Source organism: Anopheles stephensi, unplaced genomic scaffold (genome assembly GCF_013141755.1).
Source record: "Anopheles stephensi strain Indian unplaced genomic scaffold, UCI_ANSTEP_V1.0 ucontig30, whole genome shotgun sequence".
NCBI lineage: Eukaryota > Metazoa > Arthropoda > Insecta > Diptera > Culicidae > Anopheles > Anopheles stephensi.
In genome coordinates, this window is record NW_023405236.1 from 134,153 (window position 1) to 151,447 (window position 17,295).

Here is a 17,295-nt window from a genome sequence, read left to right on the forward strand (position 1 = left end):
TTCGTTTCGGATTTGGGCCGTCGAGACTCGAGAAGGCCCCCCCCCTGACAAAATTTGTTAGGCGCTGTAGGATTTACGCCTAAAGGTATGCAATCCGCAGTACACGTTGCGAGAGCTTCACAGTGAGCTTTTAGTGTGCTTTCAGTGTGGTCAAAATTGGTTGAAGAAAGTCGAATAAAATATTGTTATTATTTGATTAAAATCCCCTCTCCGCTAACTCTACCATTCATTTTGGGTTACAGGAGCTTCGTACTAGTTTTCAGTCGCACTAGGGGTGAACAATCTGGCCTAAAACATGCACGGCGTTCTCGGACGGTAACGGAACAGTAATTCAATGAATACTTGTTACCTTGCATTGATATTCAGCAAAGGAGGAAACATAAGAATATCATAATCTCAAACCACTTGTTAAAATGTATTGTATCAAGTTCTACTCGCTGTCTATTAATAGAACAATGCACAATGTTTACATCAAATGGGTTTTGGCCATACAGAAATCCCACTGTACAACAAAAATGACAGGCCACAGTGCTGCACACAAATGATTCTAGGGGGGGCCTTCTCGAGTCTTTTACCCGGGATTTGATAGACATTGGATAAGGGAAACTGGTTTGGAATAATACTGTCGTTTGCTTTCGTTTGCTGGGAGAGATTCGGGTTCAGATTTTGAGATTCGAATATCTATTAAGACTGGGATTCGAAGATCTGAATCCCCACTGGGATTCCTGTTTCCCACCATTAGTCCGGCGCATCAAAATTGAGCTCTTCCGTTGTCCTTCGTCACATTTCTCGGCAACTACAAACCTGCCTTAGTTTACTCGGAGTTAGATAGTTAGGTCTCCGAGGATGGGATTTCATATGGAAGGCCCTTTCATGTTCACAACTCTTCAAAGCATTTTAGAGAGTTCCTGTTTCGAAGATGAGTGAGTTGTCTCATAACGCTCTCGGAAGTGGATGGATCAACATATCATATACAGTTCTGCAGGACTTCCATGACACTATAAGCTCTTCTTAAGACGTTCGACCTCTTCAGCAAGGATCGTACATCACGTCATTTTATTGGGCACTGAACATGGCGGGGCGGTCCGACGGCAGTTGCGATAGCGGCGCCGGTCTTCACACGGCAGCACCAGGGTTCAAATCCCATCCAGACCGCCTTCCCGTACGTAAGGCTACTTAACTACGGGTAAAATTAAGGTCACAGAAAGCCAGAAATGGCAGGCCACGAGACCCCTCGAGCTTGTAGTGCCAAGGAAGAAGAAGAAGAACATGGCGACAAAGAAAAACACACAAAAGTTACATTACGTTGCGATTTGTCGATTTTTATTTATCTACATTATTGAACATGGCAGACGGAAATAATGAACCATACTAGGTGTAATACCGTTGTACTCCGGGAGTGCACTTAAACAATTCGGTCACACATTACACACACGCAATACAAACACACAGAGCAGCGAATGTTGTGATCGTGATTGCCAATATTTACTAAAATTGTTCCGGTGTTAATTTCTACAACAAAAAAACTCGGCAGGATTGCCTGGAGAGAGGAGGAGGAGCATTGGTATGGAGATTTGGTTGGGAGCTTTCACGAACGGAGGGGTGGGATAAATGGTGATGTGTACGCATGTTTGAGAGAATGTGTGGTGTTGTGTAATATGTAAATGTGTCTCAAGGTGCACTGAGTAAGAAAAAAAATGGCCGAACTCCCCCCCCCCCTCTCCGCCACCCCCTTTGCTGTGTGTGCTTTTTGTGCGGCAAGAGCGTCTTTTACTGCGACGAGGATCACTTTTTCGTTTCTTCCTTGGGCGCTTCCGGGTAGCAGTTGGGAAAGCCGAGATAGTAATCGGCAATCCGGCCCGCCTCCCGCAACCCGCTCAGCAGTGCACCGTGCACCGTGGCCGGATAGTTGCGGATCGTGTGCTCGCCGGCAAAGAATAGCCGTGGAATGTCAATCGGATTGCTGTCGACGTCATCATCGTCCTCAGGCTCGTTCTTTTCACCGTTTTTGTCATGGCGTTGCTGTGCTTGTTGCTGTTGTTGTTGTTGCTGTGGCGGAGGAGGTGGAGGTGGAGGAGGTTGTTTCGCACGTGCCTCTCCTTCGGGGGCTTTCGGTGTGACCGGCGCGGCCAGCAGATCGTAGTCGCTGCCCGACGATCCGACCGATACGAAGCTGTACGACCCACGGGCCCAAGGATCCGCTCGCCATCGCGTGACGACCGTCTCCTTCGGCTGTGGGACGGCCGAATTGCCGAAGATACCTTTCAGCACCGCGATGCACCTGCCCACGATTACGTCGTCCGATACGTTCTCCATGATGGCAGCCGATTGACCGGCGACTAGCGCCAGCAGTACTGGCGATTGCGAGATGTTCCAGAACAGGAACAGCTCGCCGCGGCTGGCCGTGGTACTGCCGACGTGCCCGAACAGGTTCGTGTTCGGATCCCAGAAGATGCGGTCGAAACAGAGCACGACCTTGTTGAGGTTGCCGAAGCCAAGCCGCCGGATGGCGGACTGCTTCCACTCGGGCAGTGGTGGATCGAACCGGACCGTGTTCAGCTGCTTCGATTCGTCGGCGATGGCAAGCTTTAGGATGCCGAGCGTGAGCGTGCAGAGAACGAGATCCGCCCGATAGCAAACGGTGGAGTTGTTTGATTTGAGATCCGCCGTCACTTCGACACCGCCGGGCCGGTACCGGATGCAGGTGACGGCCGTGTTGACTCGCACGTCCAGATTCTCGGTGAGCGCGATCGGTACGCAGGAGTATCCATTCTTTACCGTCGTGTGGCTACCGATAAACTCGAAATCATCGTCCTGGTCCCAGTGCTTCAGGGAAAGATTGCTGAGCGGAGTTGCGTTCGCAAACTCCAGGTTCGCAAAGTGCCAGTCGAGGATCTGGCGATCCTTGGAGGAAAGGTACACCTCGGACACTTGTTCGTTTTCTAGCTCGCGCACTTTTGTCTCTAGCTCGGTCTGGTACGCCTGTAACCGTTCCACCTCTTTCCAGGCCAGTTGCTCCTCGCGCGCGGTCACACGCAGCTGAAACTCGACCTCGAAGTACTTTGTTGCTGCGCTGTCACCTGAAGGTGTACAAAAGGTAAAAATTTATTACAGCCAATGATTACAATTATAATTGCAGATAGGTATTAGCCGGTAATTGTAAAATTGGTTTTGGTCAAAATACTGGTTTAGGACCTAAAAGGACCTTAAACTTGGAGTCTTTGAGGAATGTGTCTGAAAGTGACGGAAAAGACTTGGGAAATAATAGTACATAAGAGCCTGGGTTAACCTAATCGCGGTCCTGTGGCCGAGGCGATAACGGCGCCGACCTTCACACGGCAGGACCGGGGTTCAAGTCTCATCTGGGTCGTTCCCCCATAGTGAGGACTGACTTTCCAACTATGCGGTATCAATAAGTCTAGTAAGCCAAACTTTTACTACAACGCTCGAAATGCGAAATATATCGTACACTGATACGGCCGGTGGTGTCCTCTACGGGCCCGACTCCTGGACTATGCTGGCGGAGGATTCCAATGCACTCGTCATTTTCGAGTGGCGAGTGTTACGGACTATCTTTGGTGGTGTGTGCGAGCGGGGCGTGTGGAGAGGAAGCATGAACCACGAGCTAGCTGAGCCGGTTTTCATTGCAGACATTCTGATGGTCTGACCAAAGTCGGAAGGATACGCTGCTTAGGGCACGTTGGAAGGACGCCGGACTCATGCCGTACCAGGAAAGTGCTGACCAGTGGCTCGTTCGGAACGAGACAAAAAGGAGCACAGCGAGCTCGTTGGCAGGATCAAATGGAGTCAGGCTTGAGGGAGATCAGTAACAAGCGGGGGATGGAGGAGTGCAGCCATAGACCGAATTTCTTGAAAACGAATTGGACATCAGGCCATGTCTTTTAGACGTGCTCCTCCATAGGAGCAGGCCAAGATAGAAGAAGTAAGCCAAAAATGGCAGGCATGACCTAAGAGGTCGTTGAACCAAGAAAGAAGAAGAAGAAGAGCCTCGGTTATTGGGGCTGAGGTTTCAGGAATCAGCTTTTCATATGCGGGGTGCACCACCTATCCGTTGGCAACTTTGATCCGAGGTTCTCGAATGAGGTGCCTTAATATTGTGCAGCGAAACGGAGTCCCGATCATGTACAGAAAATGACACCAGACGACCCAAAAATTGTGTTGAAGCTGACAAATTAACAGGAGTCATTAACAAGCTTGTTCGCGGTTGCGGATGCGGTTGTTGAAGCCCGACAGGCGCTCGATCGTAAGCACAGCTGAAGGAACTTCTTGAGCAAGAAAAGGATTTTTAGTGTTGACTTACCTCCTGAGGCATCGTGTGTCGCTCCTCCGCCACCACTACCTCCACCACTACCCTCCTTGACCGGTGGCGGTGGTTTCGGTGGCTTGGTATCGTTCAAATGTTGCGCTTTCGCCTTCAGATCCCTTATCCTGGCAAGCGTTTCCACGAGCTGCTGCTGATTCGCCAGCAGCTTCTGCTGCCAGCCGATGATGCCGCCCAGATGCTGAACCTGTTTCTCCTTCACGTGCTTCTCCTGCAGCTTGATAATCCATTCGAGCGCCTGACCGAGCGAAACCGGATGATTGCCGGCGTAGTTAAAGTCCAGCTGGTGCGAAAGGTAGCTGGTGGCTTCCAGCAGTCGGTTAAACTCCCGCTCCACCATATCGTCCTTGTGCTTCGGCACCGGTTTCCCGCCCGCCCCGTACAGCGGACACGTGCTCTTGATTGGACACATCTCCATGCCGGTCTGTTTGCTCAGTATCGTTAGCGGGTTGCCCCAGATGCCGGTCACTACCATCGCACCAAGGTCCGCCGTGTAAGCATTCTTCCGGAAGGTCGCAATACGCCCGCCAACACGATCCCTTGCCTCCAGCACGATCACATCGAACCCAAACTGCTGCAACTGGCGGGCGGCGGCCAGGCCCGAAATGCCCGCCCCGATGACGATCACCTTCGCGTGCTTTTTCACCGGCAGTGGTTTAAGCCGCTCGAAAATGCCGAAATTTATGAACCCATGCCGCTCGAGAAAGGCGTGCACCTTGCGCACGAGCGCCGGATCACTGTCGAACGGTGATTCCATCTTCTTCAGGGCGTTCTCGGGCGTTAGCTGTACCGTCGGTTCCTCGATCCACATCTGCAGGATGCGGTTGCGCACGTTCAGAAACATGCGCTGCGTAACCAGTCCGTGTTTGATGATGTGTGGAAAGCAGACCGCTTCCGCAGCCGTCATCTTATCGACCGGAAGTCGCGACTGAAAGGCGGCACCCTCCAACCCCGTCATCAACTCCTGGTACGGGTTCGGATCCGGGCCGGTAGCTGATTTTTCTTCCAGCTCACGTTTCTTCGATTTCGGCGTGGGAGGATCCGGTTTCGGTCCCGGCTCGTGCTTACGATCGCCGGTCGCATCGGCTCCCTCACAGGCACTCCCGGGACGGCCAGCGCCAGCGTTCGTTTTTGCACCATTATCCCCGTACTCTACCTTCACCTTTTTCCGGCGGCTCGTACGTCGTCCTTCGTCGGATTCGGATTTGCTAGGACGCTTCACGGAGATGTCGGTCATTTCTACGTCCGAATCGTCGCTGATCAGCGTTACCGTTTCGACCGCATCCATGGTCGGTCCGGTATCGTCCCGCGTTTGTCCTGCGGCCGCCGTACCGTTCATATTCGCCTTCGCCGCGCCGTTCCAATAAGATTCACCGCTTCTCTCCTGCCCTTCTGTCTATGGCACCATTTTCTTATTGTTTTACCAGCGAAAAACGCCCGGGAAACCTGATGACCCTTGTGCTTGAGACTTTCCTTTTTCTGCTGGCTTGCTGGCGGGGTTTTGGTGGCTTGTGCTTGCCGTTCTACTGTTTGATTCAAACCCGAATACTCCAGCAGGTCACCAGAGGGTCATCGAGGAGCGCGAATACAACTTTTTTTTTTCGTTGTTGCATGCACAGAAAAACTGTTTGTCCTCCTTTTTTGGTTTTGGGATTTGACAGATACCGATTTGTTTGGAAAAACATGAACTGCCCCAAAGCACAAATTTTCAGCTGCGCACAGGGTGGTTATTAGCTTTTGCGAGGAAGCTGTGTTGCAAATTGAATGAAAAACAAATTTGCACGATTCGTTTCGGTAATCAGCAGCAATGGTTTTATGCGATTTTTCACCTCAAAAATTAAGAAACAAAAAAACATATTTTTTAAGGTATCAAAAATAAAATTGCATGCACAGGATGAGCCATCTCGCTCTAGCAACCTTGTGCGTCTTGCAGCTGCTTGACAACTGTCACATGAGTTTTTCAGTCGCAGTAAACGCGAAAACAGCAAGTTATGAAAGGAAGGAATTCAGCTGTGTTTTACAAAGAATTTCACAAGCGTACCGCAAGTGTAGGGAGTTTTTAACAGTGTTTTTTCAGGGACAGAAGCATCCGCACTAGCACCAGAGAGCCACACCGTCGAATGCGCTCCACCGTGCATGCCTGCATCGTTGGTCGAGGGCACGCTTTCCCCATGCACCATGGAGAATCCGGCGGACGACGAGAAGCAACAACTGCCGTCGCCCGTAAGCGGTGACCTTCCGGAAGGCTTGGTGCTGGTGAGCAGTGGAAGCGAAGGTCCGGACGAGGATGAGGATCATGAGGAGGGCGAAATACAGGACGAAGATGACGAGGGCCAGCAGCAAGAGCTCGAGGACATCAGCTCGGAGGAGGAATCAACTATCCGGGAGCGCATGGCAGCGCTGGAAGCGATGGACAAGAAGGTTGGCATGATGAAGCGCAAATTTGCCAAGCACAGCAAATACGGTACGGAAGCGGTGTGCTAGTTTTACGATGCAGAAACAATTGCTTACATCGAGACTCTTGTTTTTACAGACTACCTAGACGTCGAGGAGGTTATGAACGGGAAGGAAAATTATTATTACTACCCGCAACATCAGCACCCGCCACATCGTACCCATAAGCCATACAAAGCAAGCACCACAAGCAAAGAGGACAATCGCTACGCCGACGGCAAACATACGCGCTCGGTTGCAACGAAACGGAACGCTGAAAAGACAAAAGAAAAAGGTTCGAAACGGTCCTCGCACCGTTCACGCCATAAAAGGCGACGGTACGCTTCCCGGTCGCCGGCACCCGCCGAACGGCATCCACACTCGTCGGATTCCGAACCGGAAGCGGCCGTCGATCGGGAGTATCTGAAGCTTGCGTTGGGTATTGGCAATGGCAGAAGCCAGCGGCATTCCAGTACGAGGAACCCGCTAAAAAAGAAACTTTTGCTGCAAACCGCGAAGCGAAAAAGAAAATCCGAGGTTAAGAAGACACCAGTGGTGGAAGAGTCGGACGAATCCGATGCGGTCGTGATAGAGGACGATGCGGACGAGGAGGAAGAGGAAGAAGAGTTGCAGCTCCGGTTGCTAGCACTCAGCACGAAGCCGATCGTGCGGGAAGCGGGACTTGGAGAGATTATTTCCGAATTTCAGATACCATCACCGCCGCCACCGCCCACGATAAACCAGGCGGAAGATCGTGTGTCCGACGCGGTATCAGCGGAAGAGCAAGAGTTGCGCCTGATCGCGCTTAAAACGGCCGTACTGAAGAAGCACGCATCGCGAAAGAAGCGCCGCGAGCTGGACAATGAGCAACCGTACTCGCCGAGCGACGATATCATGCTTTCGCCCGTCCGGGAGGTACCTCCCGTTTACGACAATGGTGTGTACAGCGATGGGCACGATTCGGTGGAAATGATCGAGGACGATGCGGACGATGTGCAGATCGTGGAACCACAATACGTACAGATCGACCTTGTCGATTCGGACGATAATGGAAACGATATGGAGATTAGCCCACTGGGCAGTCCGACGTCCGAACGGGGTGCTAACGGGCCGGATGATATGGAGGAAGATTCGCAGCAACCCATCGATATGGAGCTGGCCAGTAGCGACAGTATCGGGAGTGCCCCATCGCCTGCGTACAGTGGTAATGCGATCGAGCAAAGGTTGCTTCTCGCGGGGACCGATTCTTGCGATTCTGCACTGTTCCATCGGAGGGGAGATTTGGCACCGGCAAGCCCTTCCGTTACACCCGACTCGATGGAGGAAGCGGAAGCGGAAGCGTTGCGCCATCTGCTGCTAACGAAAATGCGCCAAAAGCAAAGCAAACAGCAGGAAGTGGTTGACCCACCATCGAAGAAGGTGGTGGAACCGAAAGAGCAGGAACCGATGGAAACCGTCCAGAACGAACATGACCCCGTGGTGCAGTGTGAAGAGAAAGAGCAAGAGTTACCGGCGCGGGCGCAAGAACTAGAACAGGAAACGGATGCTATCTATCCGACGAGCAACGAAAACACCAACTTGATTACCATCCTCGATCGGAGAACACAGCGAAAGCGAAAGAAAAAATCACTCTCGAATAGTGCTAATGTTCCGGTGGAGCAACCAACCGCCACAGACGTTACCCCTGCCATTCAACTGCCACCTGAGGTCCGGCCGCACCAACCACAGCAACAAGAACCGGCCAAACCGGCTTCCGTCGTTCACACGCAAAAGCTCGTCAACAACCCGAACAAGCTGATCAATCTGAATCGAACTGCTGTGTCTGCACCATCGCCTCCGCTGCATCTTACGACCGTGACCAGGACAGAATCACCCAAGGAACTAACTACCGTCGATACGTTTGTTTCACGACCAGTAGCGAAGCTCGTGATACAGCTTGGCCATTCCGATTCTGATTCGGAAGTAGATTTCAGCGCTTCGTCTCCGGAGAAAAAGGATGATGCGGCGGACAGTGGTGTCGGTCCGGTGGTGCCCGTTGTGGCGTCAGGCACGACGACGACGACGGCGGTACGGTTTGAGGAGCAGTTGGATAAGTTTTTGAAAAGTGTACGAAGCAAAAGCACGACCGCACCGACAACCAACCAAGAAGATGGTGCCAAAGAGTTGGCGGAACATTCCGGGAATGTTGGCGAGCGCGTGGCTTCCAGCGAGAAGAGCTTATCGGGAACGAGGCAGCATCAGCAGTCAAGAAATGCGGCAAAGAAACTTCCAACGAGCAGTAGTGGTGGTGGTGGTAGTAATGCTGTGGCGACGCCGACGGTGAGAGTTTGTTTTATTTCTATTTTATTATTGCATATCTTTCTTGCTCTTCTTTCTCTTTGGCCTAACGACATCTTAGGTCATGTCTGTCATTTCTGGCTTACTAGACATGTTGATACCGTATAGTTGAATAGTCAGTCCTCACTATGGGAGAGAAGGCTTCATGCCCTTCCTGAAGACTGAAAGCTGAATCCGATATAGCCAATCGTTGCCATGGCAACTCTCGATTTGCACCTACTTTGCTCACAGCCTGGAACTGATAACGCGACCACGAACCTGCGAGCGTAGTTCCTTTGGCTAGTTTGTCAAACACGGTTTCCAATCAGCTGATAACGCAGTCAAACGTTCTGGCTGTACACACCACCAGTGGTCCTGATGCATTCGTTGGTCGAATCGGCAGGGGCTTTTGCTTAAACAATCGCTGAAATCAGTCCATTTTGTTTGATACATACGTTCAACCTTTGTGTCACTTATTTACCCTTTGCTCTGCAGGCTGTGAGACACCTTTCGAAATCGGCACAGATGGAGTACATGAGACTGGTTGCCCGTATGGCACAATTAGAGCGCGATAAGCTTGCACGCCAAAATTCCGCACAGGCTCCTAGCAGCACCGCGAAAGATAACTCAGTTCCTAAACCAGACACCCAAAAAGTAGCCAACAGTGGTTCAGTCGTAGAGCAAAAGTCGGCCGAACCAAGACCTGCCCGCAGTCCTGGCAAACGGAAGCAATCGTTAAGTATTGCCGCTTCCCAGCTAACAACGGCCACTACCGCCACCACAGCAGAAGCTATAGAGGAGCAGCTGGCCGCCACTGCCACGCAAGATCCGATCGAACGAAAGTTGCAACAGATACGATCAAGTTTGCCGAACCTATCGGAAGCGTCCCGTAACCGGTTGCTTCTGACCGCGGAGAAACAGCTCGAAAAGCACAGGTAAAGCAGCACCAGAGGCACGTTTGGCCCTTGGCCTCATTGTTTCGCCCAGCGTCCCCACAACCCACGTTTCACCACATATTCTTCTTCTTGTTCGATCCGACGAAACCTCGTACAAACTCCTGCAGCGGTGCGTTTATGAGTGAGCTCGAGCGGCATAACGCGACGATACTGGAGGCACAGCAGGCACGCCGGGAGCTGTTCCATCTCGAGAGTCGCATCGAGCTGCTGAAGGAAAAGCTGGCGCTGCTCGAGAGCGTGTACGAAAAGCGGCGGCACCGATCGTACGACACGATTAGCAGCCTGCAGGCGACGCGCAAGAAGATCCTGCTCAGTCGCAAGCGTTCCGGTGAGCTGGAACGCATGTGCTACCAGATCGGGCGTACCATTAAGGGGGAAACGTATCAGTAAGTTGGAATTGTTGAACACACACAGACACACAGTAGACACAGCACAAGAAGTGGAGAGGGGGAATACGGGGGCAGATTTGACGGAAGAGTGTCCCGCGCAAGTTGGCCGCCAAACAGCGGGTTGGAAACAGGGTCTTAGTCACACTAACGCTTTCTTCCAGACTGCCGGCAACGTCGAGCGGAACCGTGGTGCAGCAACAGTTGCGCATTTTGATCGCCGAAACGCGGGAGCTGCGCAACATTCGCAAACCGACGCTGCAAGAGTTTAAGGATGAGATGATCGCCAACCACAGGCGACGGTTGGCGGCGAGCAGCACGGACGATCAGCCCGGTTACTGGAAAACGGTCACGTACGACAATGAGGAGTGTGACGAGGGGCGATCGAATGAGGTGGGAGCTCAGCGTGAGGACGAGGACGGAGACGCTGTAGCCGAGCGCGAGCAGATGAATACGTGTGAAGCGATTAATCGGGACGAGGAACCAGTTCCTGAGGAGTCCTGTCTTCCCGTGGAGGCTCCTGCTGTGAAAGAGCAATCAGAACAAGTTGTAGAAGAGGGTGAACCTCATCCGACGTGTGAGGAGGATGAGCGTGTGGCCGAAACTGAGCCAGCAGCAACTGTACATACTGTAGCGCAGACGGATGAGGCTTCGATTGCGGCTGACGTCATCGTGCAGGAGCAGGAGATACCAAATGATGTTGAGCCAATGCCAATGCAAGACCCGTCACCGGGTTTGATCCGACCGGAAGACACTGGCTCGATGCAGTGCGGCGAAGAAGGAATCGTTCCAGGCGAAACGTTCCGAATAGAAAAGTACACGTCACCGCTGATGTCCTTGAAGCAAGGGTAAGTTAAAGTTTAAACACCATCTCATTTGGATGATGATCGCGCTTGATCAGCAATCGGTCCTTACTTCAATTCAGCAACGATAAAAATTGAACTCAATATCCTTTTTCCATTTTTCCCCCTCTTTCCTTCCCCCCCCCCCCCTTTTTTTGTGTGTCTTTCCTACCCTTCCGATGACTGACTCATTTACAAAATCATTTGTCGAATCGTGTCGATTACTAATTATTCCATCATTTTACTGGTGTGACTGTTGCTCCCGCACGTGATGAGATCCTGCATTTATGTTTTCCAACACATCATGATCCTGTGTTCCGCCCTCAAACACATTACCTCGCGACGAAATGATGTGCCGTTTTGTGTAATATCATCATCACCATACCCATACACACGCTGTCCCCGTACATTGTCCCTTTCCCCACCTTTCTCCTCCATTCTGTTTTCTTTCTCTCTCTCTCTCTCTCTCTCTCTCTCTCTCTACTTTCCAACAGTGCACAGAACATTCCCACCGGTATCCTTTGTCCCTTTGAGCTCGGAGGTCAATGCGTTGATCGGGACTGCAAGTACGAGCACTTTAGTGAGCGTCGTACGGTGGCGTAACGGCGTTGCGTTGCTATGTGATTCTTAACCTGAGTGCCATCGCCATTTTGTTTCGATTTCGTCCTGAATCCTGCATTTTTCTCCCGCCCCCACCCCCCCCCCCCCCAATCCATTTTTTTCTCGCGCACTCAAGTTTCTGTCCCGACGCTAACCATCTCCAGAGTAGGTTTGCCATGCCCTGTTTTGCGTTGAGTTACCGTTTAAAGTGTACATTAAATGATTCCCGTATGTTGGTTCCACGTCTACCGGCCCCGCTCCCCACACCCTGGTGTTCCCTGTGGAAGAAGTGCAAGAAGATCGAATGGCCTGGGGAATCGAGCATCACAGGAAGCTTCCGATGATGAAGCGACACACACACGGACGGCGGCTTGTTAGCGGTGGTTGGGCTCCCGGACCGACCGGGTACGAGATGGAACGTCGTGTTCCACATTGGGTAAGTTGTTGTTATACCAGATATCCCTCCGATATTCTGTTTTCGGTTTGTTCACTGTCGAAACCATCGATCGGGTCGGGGTTGTTGCGGTGGAGCGCAGGCGAGCGATCGTGTGATTATAGTGCCGTGCAATCGGACAATCGAAGTGGAAACCAGCTTTCAACGCCAAGGCAGCACACACGCCACGCTGTAAGCATAGAAGAAGTTTAGTTTAGTGGTGCAATTAAAAAGTTCACGCGAGTGAAAAGCAAAAGTCGGAGAATACGCGGGGCAAAACAATGTGCGGGAAAACAGTTCCGCGTGTCGTTTTGCTACAGGAGTTTTAGCATGATCGATCCTGCTGCCGAGTCGGTGCGCAGAAGAACGTACCAACCTGCCAGCTGCCTCTTATGACTACTTCGTGTGGGTCGTTGCGCACCGGTGTGTGTCCTTCCCGATGCTTCTTCATCGCCCACGTGGGCGATCATCAGCTTGGTAGGGGGAAATTCGAAACTTGGAGCAGACACGAGTTTCGGATATGAATTTTTGAATCAATTCTTTTTTCTAGAATTTTTGAATCTAAATTGTTTACTTTTTTGTTGCTTTGGTTTCTTCACGAAAAATTGTTTCATTTTCTTTTACTACCAAGTACACTTGAATTAAACGTTGAAATTCACCACGGCAAACTCAAACGGTGTTTGTGTGTTTGTTGTGTGAGTGTGTTTGTGTGTGAGTGTTTATATATTTTGTCTATTATTCACTGTTCCCTTTTATTATAGTTTACTTCTCTATTGTTTTACTAGAGCTCTTGTAACGCGAGCGAGTATTTATGAACTTAAATTATGCCGTTGATTGATCTAACTTCTGGGGTTTTCATTACTTTCAAACACTTCTGTTTTTGTTTGGTTTGTTGTGTGTGAACACACACACACTAGTTTTGGAGCAGCGACCGTTGTGTACATATATTTCGAACTGCTGATACTACCGTTGCTCTGAACGGATTCCTTTTGTTTTGTTTTTAACTCTTCTCTTTAAGTCTTTAAGTACTCTTCGGTGTAGTACAAAATTTCTATCTTTCCCTTTATGTTAAGGTGTGCTCTAGTGCGTAGTACTTTTTATTTTTCTTCTTCTTCCGTTTGGGATGGATCTTCTCTCCGAGCGGTACGTTGCGGGAACCAGTACAAAGTGATACAAAGTGAAAAATCGAACAAAAATCGAAACGAACGAACTAAAACTAGAGGAGAAGATTTATTTTTTTTTGTTGTTGAGACTGAATCAAAATGAAGACGAAGAAAAAAGAATAAAATCATGTAAGGAAGATGACGGTAAAATAGATCGATGCGTTTGTTGTGCGGCTGAGTTTATTGCGGTGAAGGTATTGAGAAAAGAGCGTGATCAATGAATCGGATTGAAAGAAATCAAGCAAGGGATATATTTCCAATAGATTTAGTTTTTTTTCCTGGAAAAGGGTAAGGAGTTCTGAAAACGCATACGTCGCCAACGTCAAAAGAAAAGGAAGCAAGCTTTGTATGGCAAGAATACCAAGGATTCAACATTTAAAAAAACCGCTCTTTAAATCGCTATCATTTCTCGAGGATTACTATAGTTTTCCTAAACCAGCCATCGGACGATAAGGAATGATCAGGAAGAGTTTGAGAAGTAAGAGTAAGTGCCCAAGCGATGAAGAAATACATGTACGAGATGTGAAGAAGAGATTGACAGTGAATTGAGTACTTAATTTATCTAACTATAAGGATACGTATTGAAGCGCTAGCCTATCTCAAAATGCCAGGAAGCTTCTATTCCAGTATTTGGTGGAAAGAAAGATGTCCCTATAACGTCAATATCGGTGGTGGATCATCTTAGGAACGGAAGGAAGATCACGAAGGTCCTCATCGGTTAGGAGAGCCTGTTCGTCGATGGAAATCCTGTTGGAGACCTCAACTACCATTCCGTTCGGGGCCTCCAAAGTCCTTGATCCGCTGCTGGTCAATATGTAACTGGTTAAACTAACAATACGGTCAGGTCGTTTAAGTTGAATTAGGTACAATAAATGGTTAACCTAGGCCAGATTCTTTAGCATTGTAAATTTAGGTGAGAAAATCTCAAACAGCGAGTATCTCGTATAATATCATATCGACTTAAGACTTAACGAGACAGAGCAATTGAAGACCAACAAGAACTTAAGACTGATCACAACTGGACCATAATAACTGCCATAAACTGTAACCATAAACTGGTTACGTTTGTGTTGAACTGAGTCCAAAAGCGATCATCAGGGTCTCGGTTTCACTCTTTTTTCGACTAAAGTCTGTCTGTTGTATGCCGACGTGGTCAAGTTCTATCTTCCTGTTTGCTCGTCTTAAGACTTCCTTTTTACTTCAAAGCTGATGCATTTACGGATTTGTGTTCCTCTAACGGGCTCATCCTTTGTGTAGAAAAATGCTGCGCAATCTCGTTCGACCGCTCTCATGATAAGCAGCTATATAGCTACCAGCTCTGCAGCTCACCAATCCCACGAGTCCATCTGGTAAAGGACCTTGGTGTGTGGCTCTATGACAAACTGTCTTTTGAGTCACATATCAACTCTGTATTCGAGTGGGCCAACAAATTATTGGGCCTCATCACTCGAATGGCGTCTGAGGTCCATGTGATCCGCTGTATTACTGCTGGGTCCGTCCTATTTTGGACTAAACTAGCGTTGTTTGGTCTCCAGCAGGTGTCACCTCTATGGATAGGTTGGGGAGGGTATAGCGGAAGTTAACAAGAATCGCCATCAGGTGCTTCCTAAACGACTCCAGTGCTGCTTCTGCTCCTGTGTTTTGTCTACCTTGTCCTAATGTGTCTCGTATCTTTCTTGATCATTTTATTAACTTTTTTAAAATTATATTGTATCAGACGCTACTGTAAAGCCCTCGAGGTAACCTGTAGTAAAAAAATAAATAGTAAATAATAATAGTGATTTGGGGCGGTCCGGTGGCAGAGGCGACAGCGACGACGGTCTTCACACGGCAGGACCGGTGCTCAAATCCCATTCGGATCGTTCCACTTCGCGACGGGCGAAATCAAGTCACAGAAAGCCAGAAATGGCAGACCGATACCTCTCGAGGTTGTAGTGCCAAGGAAGAAGATGAATAATAATAAAGGCTGGCTAATTCTAGGAATATCTTTCCTTATAGATAGTTTTTTTATGGAAAGTCAAGTGGAAGTTTTAACACTCGATCTTATCTGCATTACACAATCGAACATTTAAGCCATTTAAGAAACCATTTAAGCTCTCTTAAGCAAAATATCAAAAATTATATAAAAACTTATCCTAGTTAAAAATCCTAAAGGATCCTTCAAAATTAAAATATGTCGAGGTAAAGATAACTTCAATATTAAGCCAAAAGAGTACCCAACCATGCAGTATTAACTACTTATCACAAAACTGTCCCAAACATGTGTCTAAATGTCCACGATCACCGCGACGATACGATCGTGTTGCAATGATGAAATGGTTTGAATAAATCTTCCTCCCGAAAAACACCCTCCAGTACCTATCCGTGTCGCAGTCCGTGTAGCTATGGGGAGGATGGAATGGGTCGAAAACGTCCCACGCAAAACAGCCAAGACTCGTTGTTGGCATTTGCAGGAACAAACTTGAAAGTTTGCGCAAGCAGAAATTAATGAGTTCTTATCAAAATATTTGATTTATGAACTGAAGCGAGAGATAGAGCAAAAGAAAGAAAAAAAAACACACACACACACAGAAGACTGAATCTGATCTTGAAGCAGTAGTATGAGTTGGTACGGTGAGATTGATGGTTAGAAAGCAAAGGGAAACTGAGTGAAAGAAAAACGCAGCAAAAGGTAAAGTAAGCGCACGGGCACAACGAAAAGTTAAAAGTAAGCAACAAAATGCGAAAGTCTAAGTAAAAAGAAAAGAAAAAAGATGGGGATGAAGATGTAGAAAAGGAAAACAACAACCCTCACGAAACATTTGCAAAGTAAGGAAGGAGAGAGAGAGAGTGAGATGGAACGAGAGAATGGATAAAAATTCCTCTTTAGTATAGCAACCAAAGCTTCACTTTGAGTGGTTGCTGTGTTGCTGAGATTGCCCTGGCAGTCGTAGTAGGCTGTTTGTTAAAAAATGGCGGATAGAAAATGGAAAAGTTTTTCACCGTTGCCACTGGCCACTGGGCTGTAGAAAAGTGCGCGTGTGTGTGTGTGTTGAAGGTGACCATGATGCAGACTGAAGAAAGGGGGTTGGAACTGTTTTCGTTTTCCACGGTGGGGGCAATAACAGAAAAATAAAACTTACCCGCAATGGCCGAACCGAATCATCCGTGCCAAGATGAGAAACCACCGGGAGCGCGTTGTTAAGCGCGAGGAAGAGAAAATTAAAAGAGCTTCGGGTGGGAAAAGTTTCGTCGGCACCCGGTCAGTGGGAAAAAAAATTCTGTTTGAATTGATTTCGGTAAACAACAAATTTATTTACACCGGCCAATTTTGTGTGTTCACTGTGTGTTCACCCCGCGCCGGCCGCTTCAAGCACCTCGCCCTCCTCCCCTCGGCAGATCCTTTCGGTCCTGCAAAGCGAACGGTTGCTGCCTCCCATACAGGGGGATTGCTGTGCGATCCTTTCCAATCCGAAGGGCATTTTTCGGGGTTTTTTGGAGCTGACATCTCATCTCATGGCGCTGAGGAGGTTATTTGCACAAACGTTCCTGACGGGCCAACCAGTGGCGAAGTTTTTTGATGGGTGCATCCAACCGGAAACGGGCCACTGGCCGGTCGGTTGTTCGATTTGTTTCCTCCCGCCGCATGCATGCGTGGGTCTGCTGCTGCCGGTGACGGTTTTTGTTGGCGTCAAAAAAATGGACGACAAGCTTTAAACTTATCCCGCGCGCTCGGACCACACGATGGCAAGTTCCCTAACCTAATCAGCGGTGCATAGCAGCAAAAATTTGTGCCGGTGCCGAAAGTTTTCGGTAAAATCCGCCTCGAAAGACAGTGGAGTTTT

At 49.2% G+C, this 17,295-nt stretch overlaps 2 protein-coding genes across 2 annotated transcripts; one reads left to right on the forward strand and one right to left on the reverse strand.

Moving 5' to 3' along the window:
• Window positions 1–1,296: 1,296 nt before the first annotated feature.
• LOC118516469 (possible lysine-specific histone demethylase 1-like) lies at window positions 1,297–6,002 on the reverse strand. The gene is made up of 2 exons (XM_036062373.1): window positions 4,322–6,002; window positions 1,297–3,080 (listed from the first exon to the last, which is right to left on the reverse strand). The coding sequence occupies exons 1-2, from the start codon at window positions 5,679–5,681 to the stop codon at window positions 1,786–1,788; spliced, it is 2,655 nt and encodes an 884-aa protein (XP_035918266.1). The 5' UTR covers window positions 5,682–6,002; the 3' UTR covers window positions 1,297–1,785.
• A 314-nt stretch (window positions 6,003–6,316) lies between these two features.
• Window positions 6,317–14,012, forward strand: LOC118516468. The gene is made up of 6 exons (XM_036062372.1): window positions 6,317–6,806; window positions 6,876–9,094; window positions 9,587–10,026; window positions 10,155–10,433; window positions 10,598–11,281; window positions 11,770–14,012. Exons 1-6 carry the CDS (start codon window positions 6,479–6,481, stop codon window positions 11,876–11,878), a joined length of 4,059 nt encoding a protein of 1,352 aa, XP_035918265.1. The 5' UTR covers window positions 6,317–6,478; the 3' UTR covers window positions 11,879–14,012.
• The last annotated feature ends 3,283 nt before the right edge of the window (window positions 14,013–17,295 follow it).